Below are 16,955 nucleotides of genomic sequence, written 5' to 3'. Positions count from 1 at the left end.
AATTATTATGCCACAAACCAGAAAATAAAGTTTTTCATAAGCATCGTTGATTCCGTGATATGATGTTCGCAACTGCACACGTCCTGTTTTGTTTGAAGGCTAACGAAGCTAACGTAAAGTATTGAACGTTTAAAGAGTAACTGTCCATGGAGTGTACGTTCCTTTTTCTGGAAGTGGTGGTACCTGAATAACAGGAAAAATTACCATTTACGTGTCTACCCATCTATCTCAATTCCGGACAGTAACTAGTTGCTTTCTTACCAACTTTAAGCTTTAGTTAGTTATTTGTTAGTCGGACTTTAGGCGAAATCCTGTCGTAGGGTCACGGTTCACTCGTTTATAAGCGACTTTAAACAGATTTTCATTTTTTGAAGGTGCTACAAATCTGTCGGAAATTCTTCCAACTACTAGTACTAGTCTTTCGTTTCACCCTATCTTTTTTTACAGTTATTATGGGACGCGAGGATAAATTAATCGTACCTTTTGAAGAATCTCATCCTCACATGCCAACCGTATCTGTTCCGGTGTTGCTGGTGAGTCAAATCGGAAATAACCAGGAAGCCCGCGCTCTTCTCGGAAGGCTCTTACAGCTTCCCGAATAGCGAAAAACGCACACGCTCCAAGAAACAGAGGTGGTTCTCCAATAGCCTACGAATAAGAGTAATTTAAGAAAAGAAGCGTAAGTCTTGAAAACGAAGAGGATACCTTCGACGAAAAGATCCCCATTTTATTACTAGACCCTTTTAATAACCGGACATGGAATTGACGAGGAGCATCGTCTGCTGACGGGATCTTGTAATTGCCAGGACCTCTGGTTAATCGTATTCCATCAGGACGAATTTTGATTTCTTCCAGAGTAAACAAACCATATCCCTGGAACCATGGCATTTGAAATTCCAAGTGCAGGGCACACACACTCATGTCAAAACTTTCCGATGCTCACTTTCTGATGTGTGAGATTAGACAACAACAGAATTTCGCACCTGAATAAATGCTCCTTCAATTTGGCCAATGTCCACGGCTGGATTCAGCGAGTCACCCACATCCATGACAATGTCTGTTCTCAACAACTTAAACATAAGTTAATAGAGTACTCGTACAAAATAGCAAATCTAACATCCTTATTGACGTACGTAATGATCTCCGGTTAAGCAGTCCACTTCTACTTCACAACATGCCGTTCCATACACACAGTATCCAAACAGCTCGGCTCCTTTGCCATTGAAAAAATCCACAGTTTCGCTGTGAATTCTGAAAGAATGCAATACGGTTAATGAACGAAAGTTGGTGTAAAATTACGTACATGCCAAATCCTGTAGCTGATAATGAAACGCGGTCCACATAGGCCTGACGGACCCAGTCCTCCCATTTTCCGCTTGGATTGGCTTTTTTGAAAGGCTCCAACCGCTTGAGCAATTTATTGCAGGCGTCCTTAAAAAGATTCCTTGTTTTATATGTGTTTTATTGGTATGAACCGAAGCTGAATGGTTATTGATCACTTAATACTTATTCGATTTCCCGCAAATCTCTAAATGAAAGGCACCTATAAAATACGGCATCAACATAGCATAAGATAAAAACCCTCCAGTACTAGCTAATATCCACAAAATGAGAGTGGTACGGCACCCAGCACTGAGCATCCAGAAGAATATTTGTTAGCAATCATGATTTAAAAATATATATTCTGATTCATACGTACTCTCATTCTTATAATCAAATGAAATAAATCCGAAAAAAAAATCAAATTGAATTAAAACTAGCTGTTGCTGGAGTAATTCGCCATGTTCGTTTTCGTACGCCTTATTAATTTGACCCCATCGGTTATGACCATCCACCACAGGCAAGAGTATTTCCAAGGCACACGCGCAAGATCGTTGGAATAGAGATACGTAACAGAATAGATCGTTGGAAGACTGGAGATCTCAGTTCCAAGCATTGGAAGACGTAACTGCTATTTTCTCGTCTATTTCGCCTCAAATAATGCAAATCTCTCCTTTCCTTTCTTGTTTTTAATTCTTGGTACTAGCCAGCCTTCTGTAGTGATACTCGTTGCTTTTTTTGCTAGTGCCGGTTTACCTATGTATATTCGTTAAAAGCGATATTTGTATTAGGTAATTATCCCAAAAACTAGTGTATTTTTTAGTTGTTGCGTGATGAGCGGTTTCTCACAATGTTACGTGTTTATTGGACTTTCCACAAGTTTTGTAAAGAAATTTTGATTTACTGTGGAATTGTGTGAAACAAATGTGTTTGTGTTCCTTAAAGAAACGAAAATGCTTTGCTTTCAAATTCTTCCTTATACATGGTTGAGTTTGGAAGTTATTGCATAGATCGAAACAAAAAAGTTGAAAATTGTATCTAGACGCAAACTTCAACTTGAATTTTGCCAGTAAAATGTTAATATAGTAATTCCTACTACAATACATTATTAGTGTTAACGATACCTGCACTGCCAATCCATTCATGTCACTGCCGACAGACGCTGCTGTGGGTGAAGCGTTAGGGACCTGTATTTGATAAGTTTCTTTTTCTCTCAAGGAAAATAAGAACAATAAAATAACAAATCCCACTTTATCGGATGCCGTCTCATGAATGTGCACCTTCTCGATGGGGATATCCAGTACTCGCGCAGTAATCTGAAGCGTAGCTCATTGCAACATGTTACCTATTCAAAGCTTTCTAACACTATACGCTTCTTATGCTGGCTGAAAATGTCAGAATAACGTTTGTGAAATCGTAAAATCTGGGCTTAGATTTCACACATTATTTCTATTTCTGTAGTCCTTTTCAATCGCGTTTTCAAACTTTCTTCAAATACCACATTGTCATTCTGTCAATCTGCTCCTCCAGATTATAGTTACCATTATGTTATTGGTTTATTTGTTTAAATTAAAATATTGGCGCGTGGAGCAAATCAAACCTATTACCTTCTAAGAAAATTTACATGTGGAAAGGCCTGAGAACACTGGGCATTGGCTCCTTTAAAAGGATATAAGACGATACGTGTATCATATCAAAAGAATGTGACCACTACTACTTATCATCGACAATCATCTATAATCATCTACAATACGGTGCTCCAATTACGGGGCAATGACCCGCAACCTATAAAGCAGAACGCTTTTCGCTCCTCGTAACTCATTGACCTCTCATTTCCATCACTAAGGCTGCGTCATTATCGCAGTTAGCGTTAGTGCAACCCTGGGCTTTTCCTTTACACTAGAGTCGTCTTCTGATTACAATTCCTCCACATGCTTTTGAATTGCCACATTTTTGTTGAAATAAGAGTCAAGATTGAGAACCTGTAGTATTTTTGTATGCAATCCTTGGCCCATCTCCATTCCACCATGGCTTACTAGCACTGATCCATCCGTATAAATTAAAACCAGTGCTCCAGCCTACGAAGAAAGTTTACAGCTTTTCGTAATATCGTATGAAACTTCTATGTCATAGTCCAACCTATATCTCAAGCAAAAAACACGTAAAATTCAAGATATCAAATAAGATAGGTAAGAGCATGGGCAACACTTTGCTATCTAAGAGGTTTTTTTGTGGATAGCTAAATAACTGATACCTGATTCAGTTGTTTTAATCCGAAACCGATTCCGAATCGCGTTGGCATCATATATATTCCGCGCTTTCGGTACTTGTTCGATCTGGAGTCCAGAAAAAAAGATTCATTTGAGAGGAAAAGAAAAACGGAAGGGAAGATCATTCATGAGCAACATCTCTTCCTGTACTTCTCGTAAAGTACTTTTCGTAACAATGTAATGTCTTAGAAAAACTCAGTAAGTTAGAGAAAATGAGTAGATAGGATGGCTGTAGTTTGATATGCGTACGTGCCACACTTCTCTTTATTATGTCCGGAAATTCGTACATCGAATCGAAGAAGTTTCAAAGACGTGGTGGAGAAGGATAAGAAGTGGAATGATGTTGGTGTCACTATCAAAGGAGAAGATTTTGTTTAGGTCTTTCTAATCCAGAAAACAATACATACGCACAATGGGCTTACTCTTGAACGTACATGTTCTACGAAATGTTCTGCTGCCACAGCAAAACCAGCATGAACACACTTAGGGAGTCATGATGACGAAAACAACGCGGATTTTTATATGGAACAATAAGTTCCAGTCATTAGACCAAAAAAAACGTCGTGTTCAGCAAAACTCGTTCGCAACAATGTCTCAGAACTGCCAGTCCCATTCTTAGCTGAGAATTAAATTTAAGGATATCTTAAAGTATTCGTTCAATTCCGTTCGTCTTCTCACTCATTTACAGGAAGGCTTGGTGTGAAGCAACTGGCACGGACTGCACGGACCCAGTACGCAAAAATTGTTCCAAAGGTTCCAGTTTAGAACTTATAGGAAGAAAGACCATATGCTGACCATTAAGTAAACTAATGCCTCTAGGTAATTACTTGTTAAAATTGTGAACTCGTTGAAGCCGTCGTTCATAGTCGCTGTTTTCTTTGCACTCGTACCAGGTCCTGGCAATGTTGTTCTGCCTAAGATGCATTCCAAACGGTGTGCACTCGCCTTCCTTGTAGAAATTCATTTCGCGGATCTGAAAAAAATGGGATATAGTCGATTCAGAGCGACTTGAAGCTCAATACAGTTGCGGAAGAGAAGCAGTGGAGCTCGAGGTTGACACCGAGGATAATTGCTGACTTCACTCCTACTGCTGAGATGAGTGATGGGAGCGAGACTCCCTCGATCGTATTCACTATCCGTCCCATAGCTTTTAGTACCCATCCTTACTTAAATGTATCGAGCTTCAGGTGATTGTGACACGAATATAATTAGGCAACTGAGACGACTTTCATATGATTCGGTTTAGGTTACATTAATGATCCGTTTCATGTTTTTATGAGCTGTACACTCACCTTGTCATGATCCATGTTGAGCTGTTCGGCGATGTGTTTTACAAGAGTTTCTGTGCAGAACATGCCCTGCGGTCCTCCGAAGCCCCTAGAGAAAACCCTAATCGTAGGATACGGTTGATCTGTATGAACGTCAACCAGCTATTCATCTTATAAAAAAAGATCCATAGTTTTTAGAAGATAGGTTTAACTGACCTAAATGCTGTGTTCGAAGCCAAGTTCGTTTTGCACATTCGCCCATAAATATCCGCATTTGGGAACTTATATACATTCTCAATATGGACCATGGCGCGTTCTACGATCAATGCTGATAGAAATGAATTCGAAAAACTTTGATACAGAGAACTCACGGACAACTCCTAGTGACAGATCTAAAGTATGGCCACAGTTGCTGTAAGCATACACTTCGTAATCGCAGAATTTTCCAGAAGAGTCTATGGCAACCTGAACATTAGGTTTCTCAAAATGGTTCGGCTTCTCAAAAGATGTCCTTTTTTGAGAGGAAATTTACAAGAATCAGATTTTTTTGCCGCTGGTCAATTGGCTCGCGTGCAAGTCAATAACTTTTTCCTCCATCTGCCCTGGATCAGTCACTCACCTCTGGCGACCAAAATCGCTGTTGATTTACAAGAAAGGTTTTTAATGATCTTCAATCTTCATCTCATTATTCCTGGGTCAGTTTTTCTATTGTATACGATGATCACCTTTCCTCTCTACAGTTTTCATCACCGTAAACATTTTTAATAAGCTGCATCACTTATATGTTTCCTTCTTGATTCCTTCAATGTTCTCCTTGTCCATGCTTTGCAGCACAAAATGTTCCAACAAAATAAAATACCTACAGACAAAGTCCATTACTCACCTTGTAATTAAACCTGAATGGGTGTCTCGTCCCGGTGATAGCCATGTCATCAAACCGCTCTAGTGTTACGCGTATTGGCTTTCTTAACCTGAAGAGAACAATTTGTCCTGTCGTTATAGTTAATTCTGTAATATTTCACTTACTTCCTGGCAGCTATAGCTGCCGGCACTGAAAGCAGTGGCCCTGTACTTTCCTTTCCGCCGAAACCTCCTCCAATTCGCTTTACTTTAACCACAATTTTGTGTGCTGGAATTCCAAGGCACTTCGCTGTCTCCATCTAAGAACAAGAGAGCTACAGTTCCAATATCGTTGGGATTATATTATTGGAAAGAGTGATCAATTTAGTTTTTTTACGAGTACCAAAGGGTACGAAAATAATTATGAATAAAAAAAGGAGACGAAATTTCACATAATCAGGTTCATATGACTTGTCTCATTTGTCCAAAATGTTTTCCTAACCATGACATGAAAAATCTACTTTCAATACAGACATCAATAATAACTCAAAACTCAACTCTCAACTCTGCGGGTTTCGTATTTTAGCTCAACATTGCTTTGATCATCAGGTCACACATTTATACTTTGTTCAGTGACAGATAAAGCGATAACGGGTGAGTTAATTTCATAATTATTTTTTTATATACTTTTGTCGAATGTCGAGGTCTACCGAAGAAAAGGACAGAGTACTTTCCAAATGTTTTTTTTTGCCGTGTGGACCACAAAAATCGTCGAAATGAACCTGATTCAATTCGGATTTTGAACTCCAGGCGTTGCATTTATTATACGCATTTGTAACTCAGTCACCCTTGTTCTAGAACTTTCGTCAAGGTGCTTAGTATTTCAAACTGAACAAAGCTGTAATGAAGAAAATGTGGATGCCGAAGAGTCACCTGGACGTCATTAACTCCTTGTGCGCTAGTAAGAATTTCAAGTTCATCGTCTTCATGAGGTATGACAACACACTGCTGCGTTTCCAGATAGAAATGTTCCTGACCGCCCATCTTGATCTCGCCCTCCACCACATGCTCGTATTTGCTCCAGTCGTGTTTCACCACATTCTCGTTGTCTAGTAACGAAGAATGAATCACCAGTGGTTGTCCCAAGAAGGAGTTCTCCCTGATTGCGTCCTGCAAAATTCATTATGCTGCCTCTGCAATGGCTATTTAGTCTCCAGCTTCGATTTTTACCTCAATTGTGACAATAGGTTGGTCCCTGCTGTACTCTATTCTCACCGCATTGGCAGCTCTCCTGGCTGTTTCGTGATCGACGGCGACAATGGCGCCAATAGGTTGGCCATGGTAAGTGATCTGCAGTGAGCCACCTTTTGTGTTAGTGTTTGTCACTTCATGGGTTTTAGGTTCGTGCTCACTTTATCTTTAACAAATATAGGTGTGTCACTGTGATGTCCCAACTTAGCACCTTCCATGACGTCGTCATCATCGATGTACGCAAGTACACCATCCATTGCTAATGCGTCAGATGCGTCCACAGATCCTAGCGTACCACATGCGATTGGTGACATTACGAAGGCCATGTGGAGACAATCTACAAGTTAAAGCTAGAAAAAGAGTAATGTGAGTTCTTGGCAGGCAATATGTTTTTTCTTGATATCTTATATTGGTTCTTTTCATGTTTTTTCTTTTATTTCGTGTTTTTAACTTCTTAAAAGATTGTTCTCATACAGCGTAGTTGATTGAAACGCACTTGCTACCCGTATGTCGTTACAGTATACGGCCTCTCCGGTCACGTGCTTCTCTCCTGATACGTGGGGAAGAGGACGTCCCACAGGGTCGTGAAGCGGTTGATCGATTGGAACCTGCTGAATTTCTAACTAACTATTATCTGTTAGTCAATGTAGATGATGGCACAATACCTGAAACACTTGAGTGGCCTCTAATTCATCCGGGATGTCTTGTCCGATGCTGATGATCTCGTTACGATCGCTAACATCATTTATCTAGAGTTGAGCGAAATTGTACCACTACCAGCTTTCAAAAAGAGCAAGTATATGTTGTCATAGATTTAGAAGTAAACTCACATTGAATTTCTTAGCCACCTCTAGGAAGAACTTCAGGAAGAAGCTAATTGTGAGGGCTTGTCGATAGCGTGCCATTCCGCCTGGAACACCAGGAGGCAATGGGAACTCTCTAGAAATTTGCTCCAGACCTTCATCGAGCAGCGACTGGTTCAATTTCCTAGAATGCTTTTTTATTATAACAACTTTTACGAGACGGGACAAAAGTCACGACAGCCTCTGTTGTGATTTGTCGATGGCGTCCGCTCTGGAAGTGATTGCGAAGCGACACGCCGCAAGCTGCTAAGCCTGAAGCGCACACAGCGAAAAGGACGAATTGAGAGGAAAGAACTTGAGAACAAAGTAAAAAACAAAGTTGAATTGAAATCCTGCATATTTTGATGCTCCAACACAGCTCCCGCCCCTTCCTTCGATCTCCGTGTTGGAATAGCTCTGCAGAAGCACGCGCTTCACTAGCGCACGTCCGTGACCCTTGTCGTCCCCCATTTTTACCTGTTAAGGCCAGGATCTCTCCACCAGCTTTCTAAGTGGCCGGAGTGCAGTTAGTTCACAAATATCACAGTGAAAAAATCCAATGGAAGGATCGGATGGCGGTCAGCAATTGCTTCTTCTCTTGGAAAACTGGAGACGGAGAGCACACGCGCGGCAAGAAAGAGCGAGAACCATATTCGTCCGCCGCGGAGAGCTCGCACTTCGGCTGCCGACACAGTCCGCTCTGTGAGTTGATGACTCGATCACGCTTTCTTGCTGGTAGGTATCGAGTCAATATCGTCACCAAATTCGGCAGAACATCCCTCCACTGCAGTTGCGATCTCCGTCTGCATCCTCCCCCACCCTCTATTACCGACACGGTGCAGGAAAATAGCGAAGATTGCTCTGATAAAGTCGGATCAAAGTGAAAAGATTTCGCAGTTGCAGTTCCGTCAGCGGCTGCGCTCGAAGAGATGCAACGGAGCGTAGCGGTTAGGATGGAAAGAAACCTTCGGTAGCGCTACTTTTCGTGGCAGCTCGCGATGGTCCCACCCACCTCGATCCCAAGCGCTAACTCCTCCGCGCCGCTTAGAGCGCAGCCATTTACGCAATTACATCGCTCCAGGATTGTTTTGACTCGATCATAGGTACCGTAAACCTTTCCTAACTGTAGACATCTATCCAGTACTCCATCCGGAGAAAGAAAACGGACGATATGAAAAGAGACTTACTTTCCCGTCAAATGGGTCATAGTGTTCAACGCCAGTTTGGTGGTGGGAGCCATTCCTCCGTAGGAGATTCCAATCCTTTCAACGATCAATGTCTTCGGATCGATGACGACACTAAATGCTCCTGTAACAATGGCGATATCGTCCTCACGGCGTTGGGCTTGTTTATAGACACGGAATATTTCATTCTGAAATCTGTAAATAGTTTTGGCCTATCCAGCTGATGTAACTCTATGTTATTACCTTTGCTGAGTACGGTATAATTATTGCTTTAACAACTTCATCTGCCTCAACTGCAGTTTTTCTGTATCCAAGGAAGAAGTGTTCATCGATTGTCGGCGATCGCACACCCCTCTCTTCAGATTCAAGAACAATCTAGAAGGAGCGGATTGAAAAGTCTCTTATTGCTGAAATTCCATTTTGTTTCGTGGGATCCCTGATTACACTCAGATTGCAGCGATGAGAGGCTCTAGCGAGGGTCCCTTCTCGATCCCAACCGCTACGCTCCACCGCGCCGCTTCGAGCGCAACCATTTACATATTATAATTGCAACAACTTGGTTCAGGCCATTTGGACTCAACTGTACACACTTTAGTACTTGTGCACATCAGCAATGTGACGATCTATATAGTCTTTGGAAGGATTTTCAGTGTTGCTACCGTGTCGTTCTCGACGATGATTCTGGATTCTGTGGACTCTTTCTCTGAGCATGTATTACGTTTTTCACAGCTTTTCATCTTGTTTTTTTTTATTTGATTCCTTTCGAAGTGGGCATCTTTGCAGGTCTATTTTTGCACTAGCTTTTTTTCTCTTTTCCTTTGATAACGTAATGCGTTTAACAAAATATATTCAAGCTTATTGCACCGCGAAAGATTGGGTTCATCATCGTTTTTCTAAGTAGAAGTCAATCTCTGTAATTTGTTCCAGAGTTCCAGGAATTGAACATTTCGATACTGCTGCTTCTGATGCGTTTCAACATACCTTTGCTTTCGAAGCCAACCATATCGGATTCAAATCGGAGATTGGAGAAGCAGTGACAATATTCCCAGCAACTGACTGCAAGGATTTTAATCGATCGACATCTTAGTGAGTTATATTAATGGTTTTACTGTTTTAGAACCGTCAATTAATGTTTTGACGGTTTTTTCCTCGTTTGTCGAATCAGTACTTTCAACTCACCGCCACGTTTCTCACATGTTTCCCAGCAAACCAATGCATGATTTTGTGCACTGCTTTGAAGATTTCGCATCGCTCTTCTGCAAAACTAGCCGTTCTCAATTGGTGACAACGTTAGTTAGCTATTTTTCCGAAGCCATTCTAGATGTGAAAATGAAAAAAATTGTGAAAAATTCGGGATTGCCACTATTTTATTGACTGAGAGGAAAATGCACGCTTAGTTGTTCATGAGTTGCGAATGTCATAAAAGTTGAGTAAATGTCAAAATTGACGTCAGTAATAAACATTGAATTCAATTCATTCTTGACAAAAAGAATATTGAAGTGACTTACACTTACAAGAAGAATGTTGAAGTGGGTGCCACGACTTGCCTGGTAGTTTGGAGATGTAGTCCTTCAAGTAGTTGTCCATTTCAGTAAGACTCAATCCCGTTCCCATGTAGGCGCCATCATCGCGTAGTCGAACTTCGTGAAGATCTGGGACCTAAGATCATTCGAATATCCACATGAACAAGAAAGGAGTTTTTACCGACGCACTTCAGAATTTAGGAAATCGCACCTGACGGGGATTTATTATCATTTTCAAGTCAATAAATCGGAATTTAAGTTCCACGGCTAGCTCGGAGTTTCCAGACACTATGCGAGCGTGTGAATGAAGCCGTTTGAGTTCAAGTAGGTGACTAAAAATGAGTGTTATTGTTTCAAACTCAAATGTTTTAAGAAATGGCATGTGTTCATTAGATAAAATATTATTTCAGCAAAGTATCTGTGGTATATGGTTACAGCTACTTGCGGTTGCACGGGCGACTGTGACCCGTTTTTCAGGTATAAATACCGAAGCCTTTAGAAGTAAAGTGCGGGTTTGAACATCATTTTTATTTCATACTACTTTTACGAAGCACAGGGTTTTGCTAACTGACTACCACCGATCATTTCTTGCAGCCGTTTGTTTAAAATGTTTCCTTTAGTCGGAGTGTATGTGTTTCGAAATTAAAAAAAATGCTTACCTGTAAGAAGTTGGTTGGTACCAAGTCGTCTCGTGATGTTGATACGCAAAAGGAGATAAGTGTAGTGATCTTACCTAGAATATCACCTTTAGAATACCTTTAGAAGAGCAAAAATAGTTGAATTTCCTTTCGATGGACTTCCCTAATCTCCTTGAAGAAGATACTTCTATTGGCAGCGTAAGAAGCTACGCGAACTGATAGAATTAGAGCTATAAGTCAGAGTATGACCCTGACAATGCTCAATCCTTACTAGTTATCCAGGAAAGCGGTGTGGGAAACGATCTTGTTGCACTGATCTCCCTGCAACGTTCCACATTTACGAAACCAGGTAGACGCGATGTTTACGCCCGTGCTCCCAGATGTGGCACGTTAGTAGGTGTTTCGTAGGGTGATTCGGTGCGACAACACCGAATTTCTCACGTCGTTTTTCTGAACAGCTAGAGGGAATTGGGCATGATTAAGTCTATAATAGTGAACTACATGTCCAATTCTATCTATAATCATGGAGAGATCGTGACACACCCGATTTTGTGGCTTGCTGCGTCTTACTTGTATACTTTGATTACAACAATGCGGTATTTACATTTGTTTGCATATTTTCGATTTTGCTTCACTTATTTTGCTTCATTCACATCATTCACTATAATAGGCGGTATGGATAATTATTTTTTCTTAACAATCACACACAACAACGGTCATTTCCACATAGCTAGCTATCAAAATTCCGTAGGTGGTGCTTCGTCTAGAATCTTGCAGAAGAGGTTACCGTCTTCATAATGTTAAATTCACCGAGAAATGTGAAAATAGTACCCACACGAATTTCAGGAGGGAATATGAGCTCTTGGGTGGGATCGTAGGCAGCCACATGCGACAAGTCCGTTAGCTTCAGCTTCTGAAATCCTTCCTTTAACAAGAGATAACTTTCTACTCTACAGGCTTTAATGGAATTTCGCATCGTCATTTATTTCTTTTGGCATGATTTATATTATTTCTCAATGCAAATTTTGGAATGAGACAGAATTCACAATATTCAGCTAACACGGAACAAATAAACTACGATATGGTAGCTCTGGAAGTTTATTGAATAATTCTTATAACTCTTGAACTTGCGCCACCTACCTCTTGTCTATACTCGGATGAAAAGTGAGAATCGGTGCCATTTTTCTTGCGAACCCCGTTGCTCGTAGCGCAATTACCAGGCTAAAACATTTCAAGGAAACTCAATGAAAATTCCAACGCTTTCTTTAGGTAACTTTAGGTATCGTAGAGCAAAATTTTATCCTTTTATCGCGCATTTGATCACATTTGTTAAACTCTCTTTTCCAAAATATTACAGAGAGGCTTCTTTCGACTTCTCGGAATTAAGGTTTTTTCTGGAGGTGAAGAGAAAGGTTGACTAATGCCTTCAAGGAAAAACAGTAAAAGAATCAAATTGAAAAGAAACATCTTAAGTTCTAAATATACGCTTTTTGGTGCTGGTCATTGGTTCTAAGAAATACAACTACATTATTGAGGCTATACTGAAGCATTATTACAGCTACTATTAAGAGATCAGTCTAGAATCAATAATTTCCGTGTAGTTCAGTTCTCTCCACGTTCCCAGATTTTAAAGGCATCACTCCACGAATCCGGGGTGGTACGGGTTTCAGCCGGGTCATACCTATACGGAGTCGTCGAAAACCATTCGGACGAATCGCAGGCTGGGACGGGGCGCAGTGGTTGCGCATCGCAGCAGAAGCCGTCGTAAGAAACAGCGTTTTGGGGTCGTCCATTTACACTGATACAGGGAGAGTTGAACGGAATCACCCCACAATCTATGACCCCGCATAGGCATTACCCGCCTGAAACATTCGTGGGGTGATGCCTTTAATGAAACTGTTTTGAGTCATGGCTGCGATAGTCGGAGAGGGTGAACAGACCCCCTTCATTTTTGAACGGTGAACGAAAGACCCTCTTAAATTGCGGACGGTTGGGAAAGGGACGCCTTCACTTGCGGACGGTTGGCCTTGTCACTTGAGCTGCACCCCATGAGTTAGCCCCCTTCGCCTAAGGACGGTCCAGCTCCTCCCGATCGCATCTGAATCGTTGATGAAAGAAAGAGTTCCTTCCTGTGTCATTTTGCTGTGCTACCGAACAGAAAATATCCCTAGAGTTTCAGTTTTTTTCCATTTAAATAAACAGAATATTCAACTTTTCATTGATTCGCAATGAGGAAATGTTAGCAGTTGTCTTTTTTTTCTTTCTTTATCTACCAGTCATTAGGTTTAGTTACTATCTTAAAGTATATCCAAGGCAGAATTCTCAAATTTTTGCAACCAACCTCTTCTTCAGAACATCCGTTCGTCTTCTTCACCTTACAACACTGATCGCCCATCCCACATCCGTTTTCTGTGCTCACCTCGAATGAGTACATGTTAGCAAGTGCCTTCCCTAGACAACTAAACGCCCTGTTGTTTGCTAACCTTTATCTCACCATCACTTTTGACAGCAAAACTGTAAAAAGCTTCCAGAATTGGGCGATAACCTGTGCATCTGCATAAATTCCCTAAATTATTTGTAAATGTAAAAGTTCAATACGTTTCCTTTTCTTGATACCAACAATAGGTGGAGATAAGATAACGAGCCTTATATCATAAAATATGACATCAAGAATTGGTGGCGATCATTAGAATTTATGGAAATGAAATGCACAGGTAGAAATCACTCAAAACTCTGTATTGTACAAAAAAAAGAACAAAGTACGATATTATATTATTTTTTTTTTATAATTTGTTGCGATTTGTGTACACGAAAATAAGGAAGACTATTTCAGAGTAATAGGAAAATGGTATTGAGCGTAAAGAGATGGCTTTTTCTACTCTGCGCAACGTACTTTATTTTGGCGTGTAATCAGATCAGATCGATCACTTGATCAACGGGCTAATGGAAAAATCATGCAAAAAAATTATGCAGGGCTAATGGAAAAATCCATTGAGTAATGCAGTAGTTTGTTTTTGTCGATAACAAAAATCGGAGTACCTTGCAATGCCTCGTTTATATCAGCTTCCGATGGTTTTGGGTTATTCCTCAACAACGTATACATGGCCATAACAAATCCTGGTGTGCAGAAACCGCATTGTGATCCGTGAGTTCTGAAGAATAATTCCAGAATTGATTTGCATTTTTCGAGTTAAGACAACGTATCAGTATTTTAACGTGGTGCGTAGCCCCCAACGAAAGCGTAGAATTTTGGTTGTATATTGCGGAACTCGGCCGGTTCCGCTCATCGTTCCCTTATCGTCGTAAAAAACGAAGTGAGAACCGTTTTAGTTAGGCCGAGGTACGTTTGAACGCGCCTCGGTGTACACGTTCCAGTGCCCTCAGCAACCTGTTCACTGGTTTTACTTGAGTAGGCTGGTGAGGAGACCTCAGTAATCTTCGACCGCTCGCTCGTGGATGCGATGCGTGCGCAAGGGTGGCGCGTTGCAACTGAAGTCGACGATTATGGAGAGATGAGCAAAGCCACGCTAGGTTTCGCATTCTACTATCCGAACTCCGCGCTTTCGCTGTGGGTTCCGCACTACATCAGAATCGTGATGCGGTCCCGTCACAGGGTATCGGTACAATATGGTAAAGAGAACAGTTACGAAAGCTAGAAGCCAACTTACATAGCCAAGCGTTCTTGGACTGGATGTAACCGTTTACTGACAACCGAACCAAGGCCTTCTACTGTTGTTACGGCCTTCCCAAACACTCCACAAATTGGCATGAGACATGCATTCGCGGAGCAGTGACTGAAATAGCGCTGATCCACAATTCGTAACGATGATACGCCCACTTATTTTTTCAAACCTACCGAATTTCATTATTTGTCAAGTTAATCTCACTTATCATCACTGTACATGCTCCACAACCACCCTCATTGCAGCCAATTTTTGTGCCAGTTAAATGTACTGAAATAAATCAGGTGTTTTTATACATCCACTCTGAAAATTCACCTAAAACATCCTACAATGATCTCTGAGGTAAACTGCCAATGTGGTCTTTGGATCCACGTTGCTTTCTTCTATTCGACGTCCATTCACGTAGAAAATAAGTGTGTTGTGTTCGTAGAACGACACATCGTCTACGTTACTTCGCGCAGTCATCCAGGAAATGTGTTCTGTAAATTCAGAACTAACATAAATTTAAATTAATTTAATTTAATTAAAAATTTAGAAGCCCACAGCTACATAAATGAATTACTGTAGAAATTGTGTTAACAACGAAGTGAAATATGCCACAGAACATCAGTGTATTCTTTTCAAGATGCTGGGATGTCACCAATTCAAATGAAGCTACAAAATGAAAAGGAAATAGCGCATCAATGACCTTTTACTGGATTGTATGGATTATATTGAGGGCAAATACCTCAGTTTTTTTTAAATTATAATAACAATACCGTTCTCAACTAACTTCTCAAAGGCAAATTCATGAGAATTCCTCAAAACTGAGCACAAATTATCTTGCTCATTGAAAGGGTCTCCGCAAAACTGACCGACATGTCTGGAGCGCTATGATCATCAAAGAACCGGCATTACCTGTGTTTCTGTAGCTTTCTAGGATTTTCTAATTTTGTTATAATCATGAATCTATAAAATAAAATGAATAATAAGTAATAAATAATGATGAAATAAATAAATAAAATAATAAAATGGGGGAGAAAAAATCTAAGGAATATGATTCGGATGAAATGGAGCTGTTCTGTTGAAAGCAGAAATGCTCACCGAAATACATACCAGAACGAAAATTCAAACAATGATTTAAGCATTTTTTGTGAGTTGTGTTAAAAGACCCAAAACGGGGTAGATCTTTAGAGGTTGATACCTGGCGAATTCGAGGAGAAACAAATATCTTCCCATTTTCTTATCGGCGTTTGCTTTTTTCATCTGTCGATAACAAAACGTCGACATTATCGTTAATTTTTTTTTTCGCATATTAAATTTGTTCAGCTTCTTCACCACACTGTTTGTGTGCCAGTCACATTATGATTTACGAGCGTCCACCGCTCTTTTCATGTTTAGTTAGCGAAAAATTTCTCTCACTTGCAGATAAATGGAAAAAATTGACTCATACTTTTTGCTTAGGGTTAATATATCGTAAGTGACTTCATTTTGTTCCAAAAGTCGATGGAAAAGAATAAATCCAAATTGAACATCCATAGCAATTAGTAGTTTGAGGCGTTTCCTGCTCCGCTATATACCTGCTTAATCAACAAAATTTCAACAACTAACTGAATTCGTCTTTCTACAGATCTGTATGACCACATAATTACACGATTTATTGGTCCCACAGATTTCAAAGTTCTTCGGGTGTATGAAAGACTGATGAACGTGTGCTAATCATTTCTGTAGATCTCGAAAATATATAATTGTTTTAATGGAAAAAGTGAATACCAAAATTCGTTCAAAAATTAATTTATCTAGTTGCATACAAGATCCTCTAAATAACTTTGGAAGCAGTTGGAAATATGAATGTTATTAATGGGTGATCAATGAGCATCGCTTTTTCTTTCCAACGATCATTTCTCTCATTTTTTTCAAATTTGCAGTTAAAGAAGGGGATGAATATTTGAACACGGAGCAGGCTGAACTACAGCAGCTTATGTTGGACCAGAACGAGAAAAAAATTTCAAAAAAAAGTTAGAATTCAGAAAAAAACTCAAACTTAAAAAAAATTTAGAAAGCGTTTTCTTAACATTCCCTAAATTCTACCACAGTCCGTTTCTGCAATGAATCTTTCAATCATTTCTGCAGACACATTTTTAATGTTAGGGAAAA

At 40.2% G+C, this 16,955-nt stretch overlaps 1 protein-coding gene across 3 annotated transcripts; it reads right to left on the bottom strand.

Annotated features, from left to right (window-relative positions):
* Window positions 1–129: 129 nt before the first annotated feature.
* RB195_003825 (uncharacterized protein) lies at window positions 130–15,284 on the bottom strand (the record flags this gene model as incomplete). Of its 3 annotated transcripts, XM_064201649.1 has the most annotated exons (38): window positions 130–183; window positions 481–648; window positions 706–873; window positions 984–1,070; window positions 1,134–1,251; window positions 1,304–1,431; window positions 2,445–2,507; window positions 2,571–2,636; window positions 3,303–3,398; window positions 3,575–3,656; window positions 4,418–4,563; window positions 4,883–4,967; window positions 5,075–5,174; window positions 5,230–5,323; window positions 5,742–5,829; window positions 5,885–6,018; window positions 6,632–6,868; window positions 6,929–7,048; window positions 7,111–7,286; window positions 7,446–7,560; window positions 7,615–7,698; window positions 7,780–7,888; window positions 7,969–8,064; window positions 8,979–9,163; window positions 9,219–9,350; window positions 9,957–10,031; window positions 10,155–10,231; window positions 10,523–10,634; window positions 10,710–10,830; window positions 11,158–11,231; window positions 11,972–12,049; window positions 12,277–12,357; window positions 13,478–13,555; window positions 13,620–13,702; window positions 14,176–14,288; window positions 14,805–14,930; window positions 14,993–15,089; window positions 15,149–15,284. In XM_064201649.1, the coding sequence occupies 38 exons, from the start codon at window positions 15,282–15,284 to the stop codon at window positions 130–132; spliced, it is 4,182 nt and encodes a 1,393-aa protein (XP_064057528.1). The 3 variants fall into 3 exon arrangements, with proteins under 3 accessions (XP_064057528.1, XP_064057529.1, XP_064057530.1); XM_064201647.1 differs by lacking the exon at window positions 7,969–8,064 and having other exon boundaries at window positions 7,780–7,936; XM_064201648.1 differs by lacking the exon at window positions 7,969–8,064 and having other exon boundaries at window positions 7,446–7,557; window positions 7,780–7,936.
* Window positions 15,285–16,955: the final 1,671 nt, after the last annotated feature.

The sequence above is a fragment of the Necator americanus genome, chromosome IV (assembly GCF_031761385.1).
Source record: "Necator americanus strain Aroian chromosome IV, whole genome shotgun sequence".
NCBI classification, from domain to species: Eukaryota; Metazoa; Nematoda; class Chromadorea; order Rhabditida; family Ancylostomatidae; genus Necator; species Necator americanus.
The sequence above is the reverse complement of the archived record's forward strand: the minus strand, read 5'-3'. Positions and strand labels throughout refer to the sequence as shown.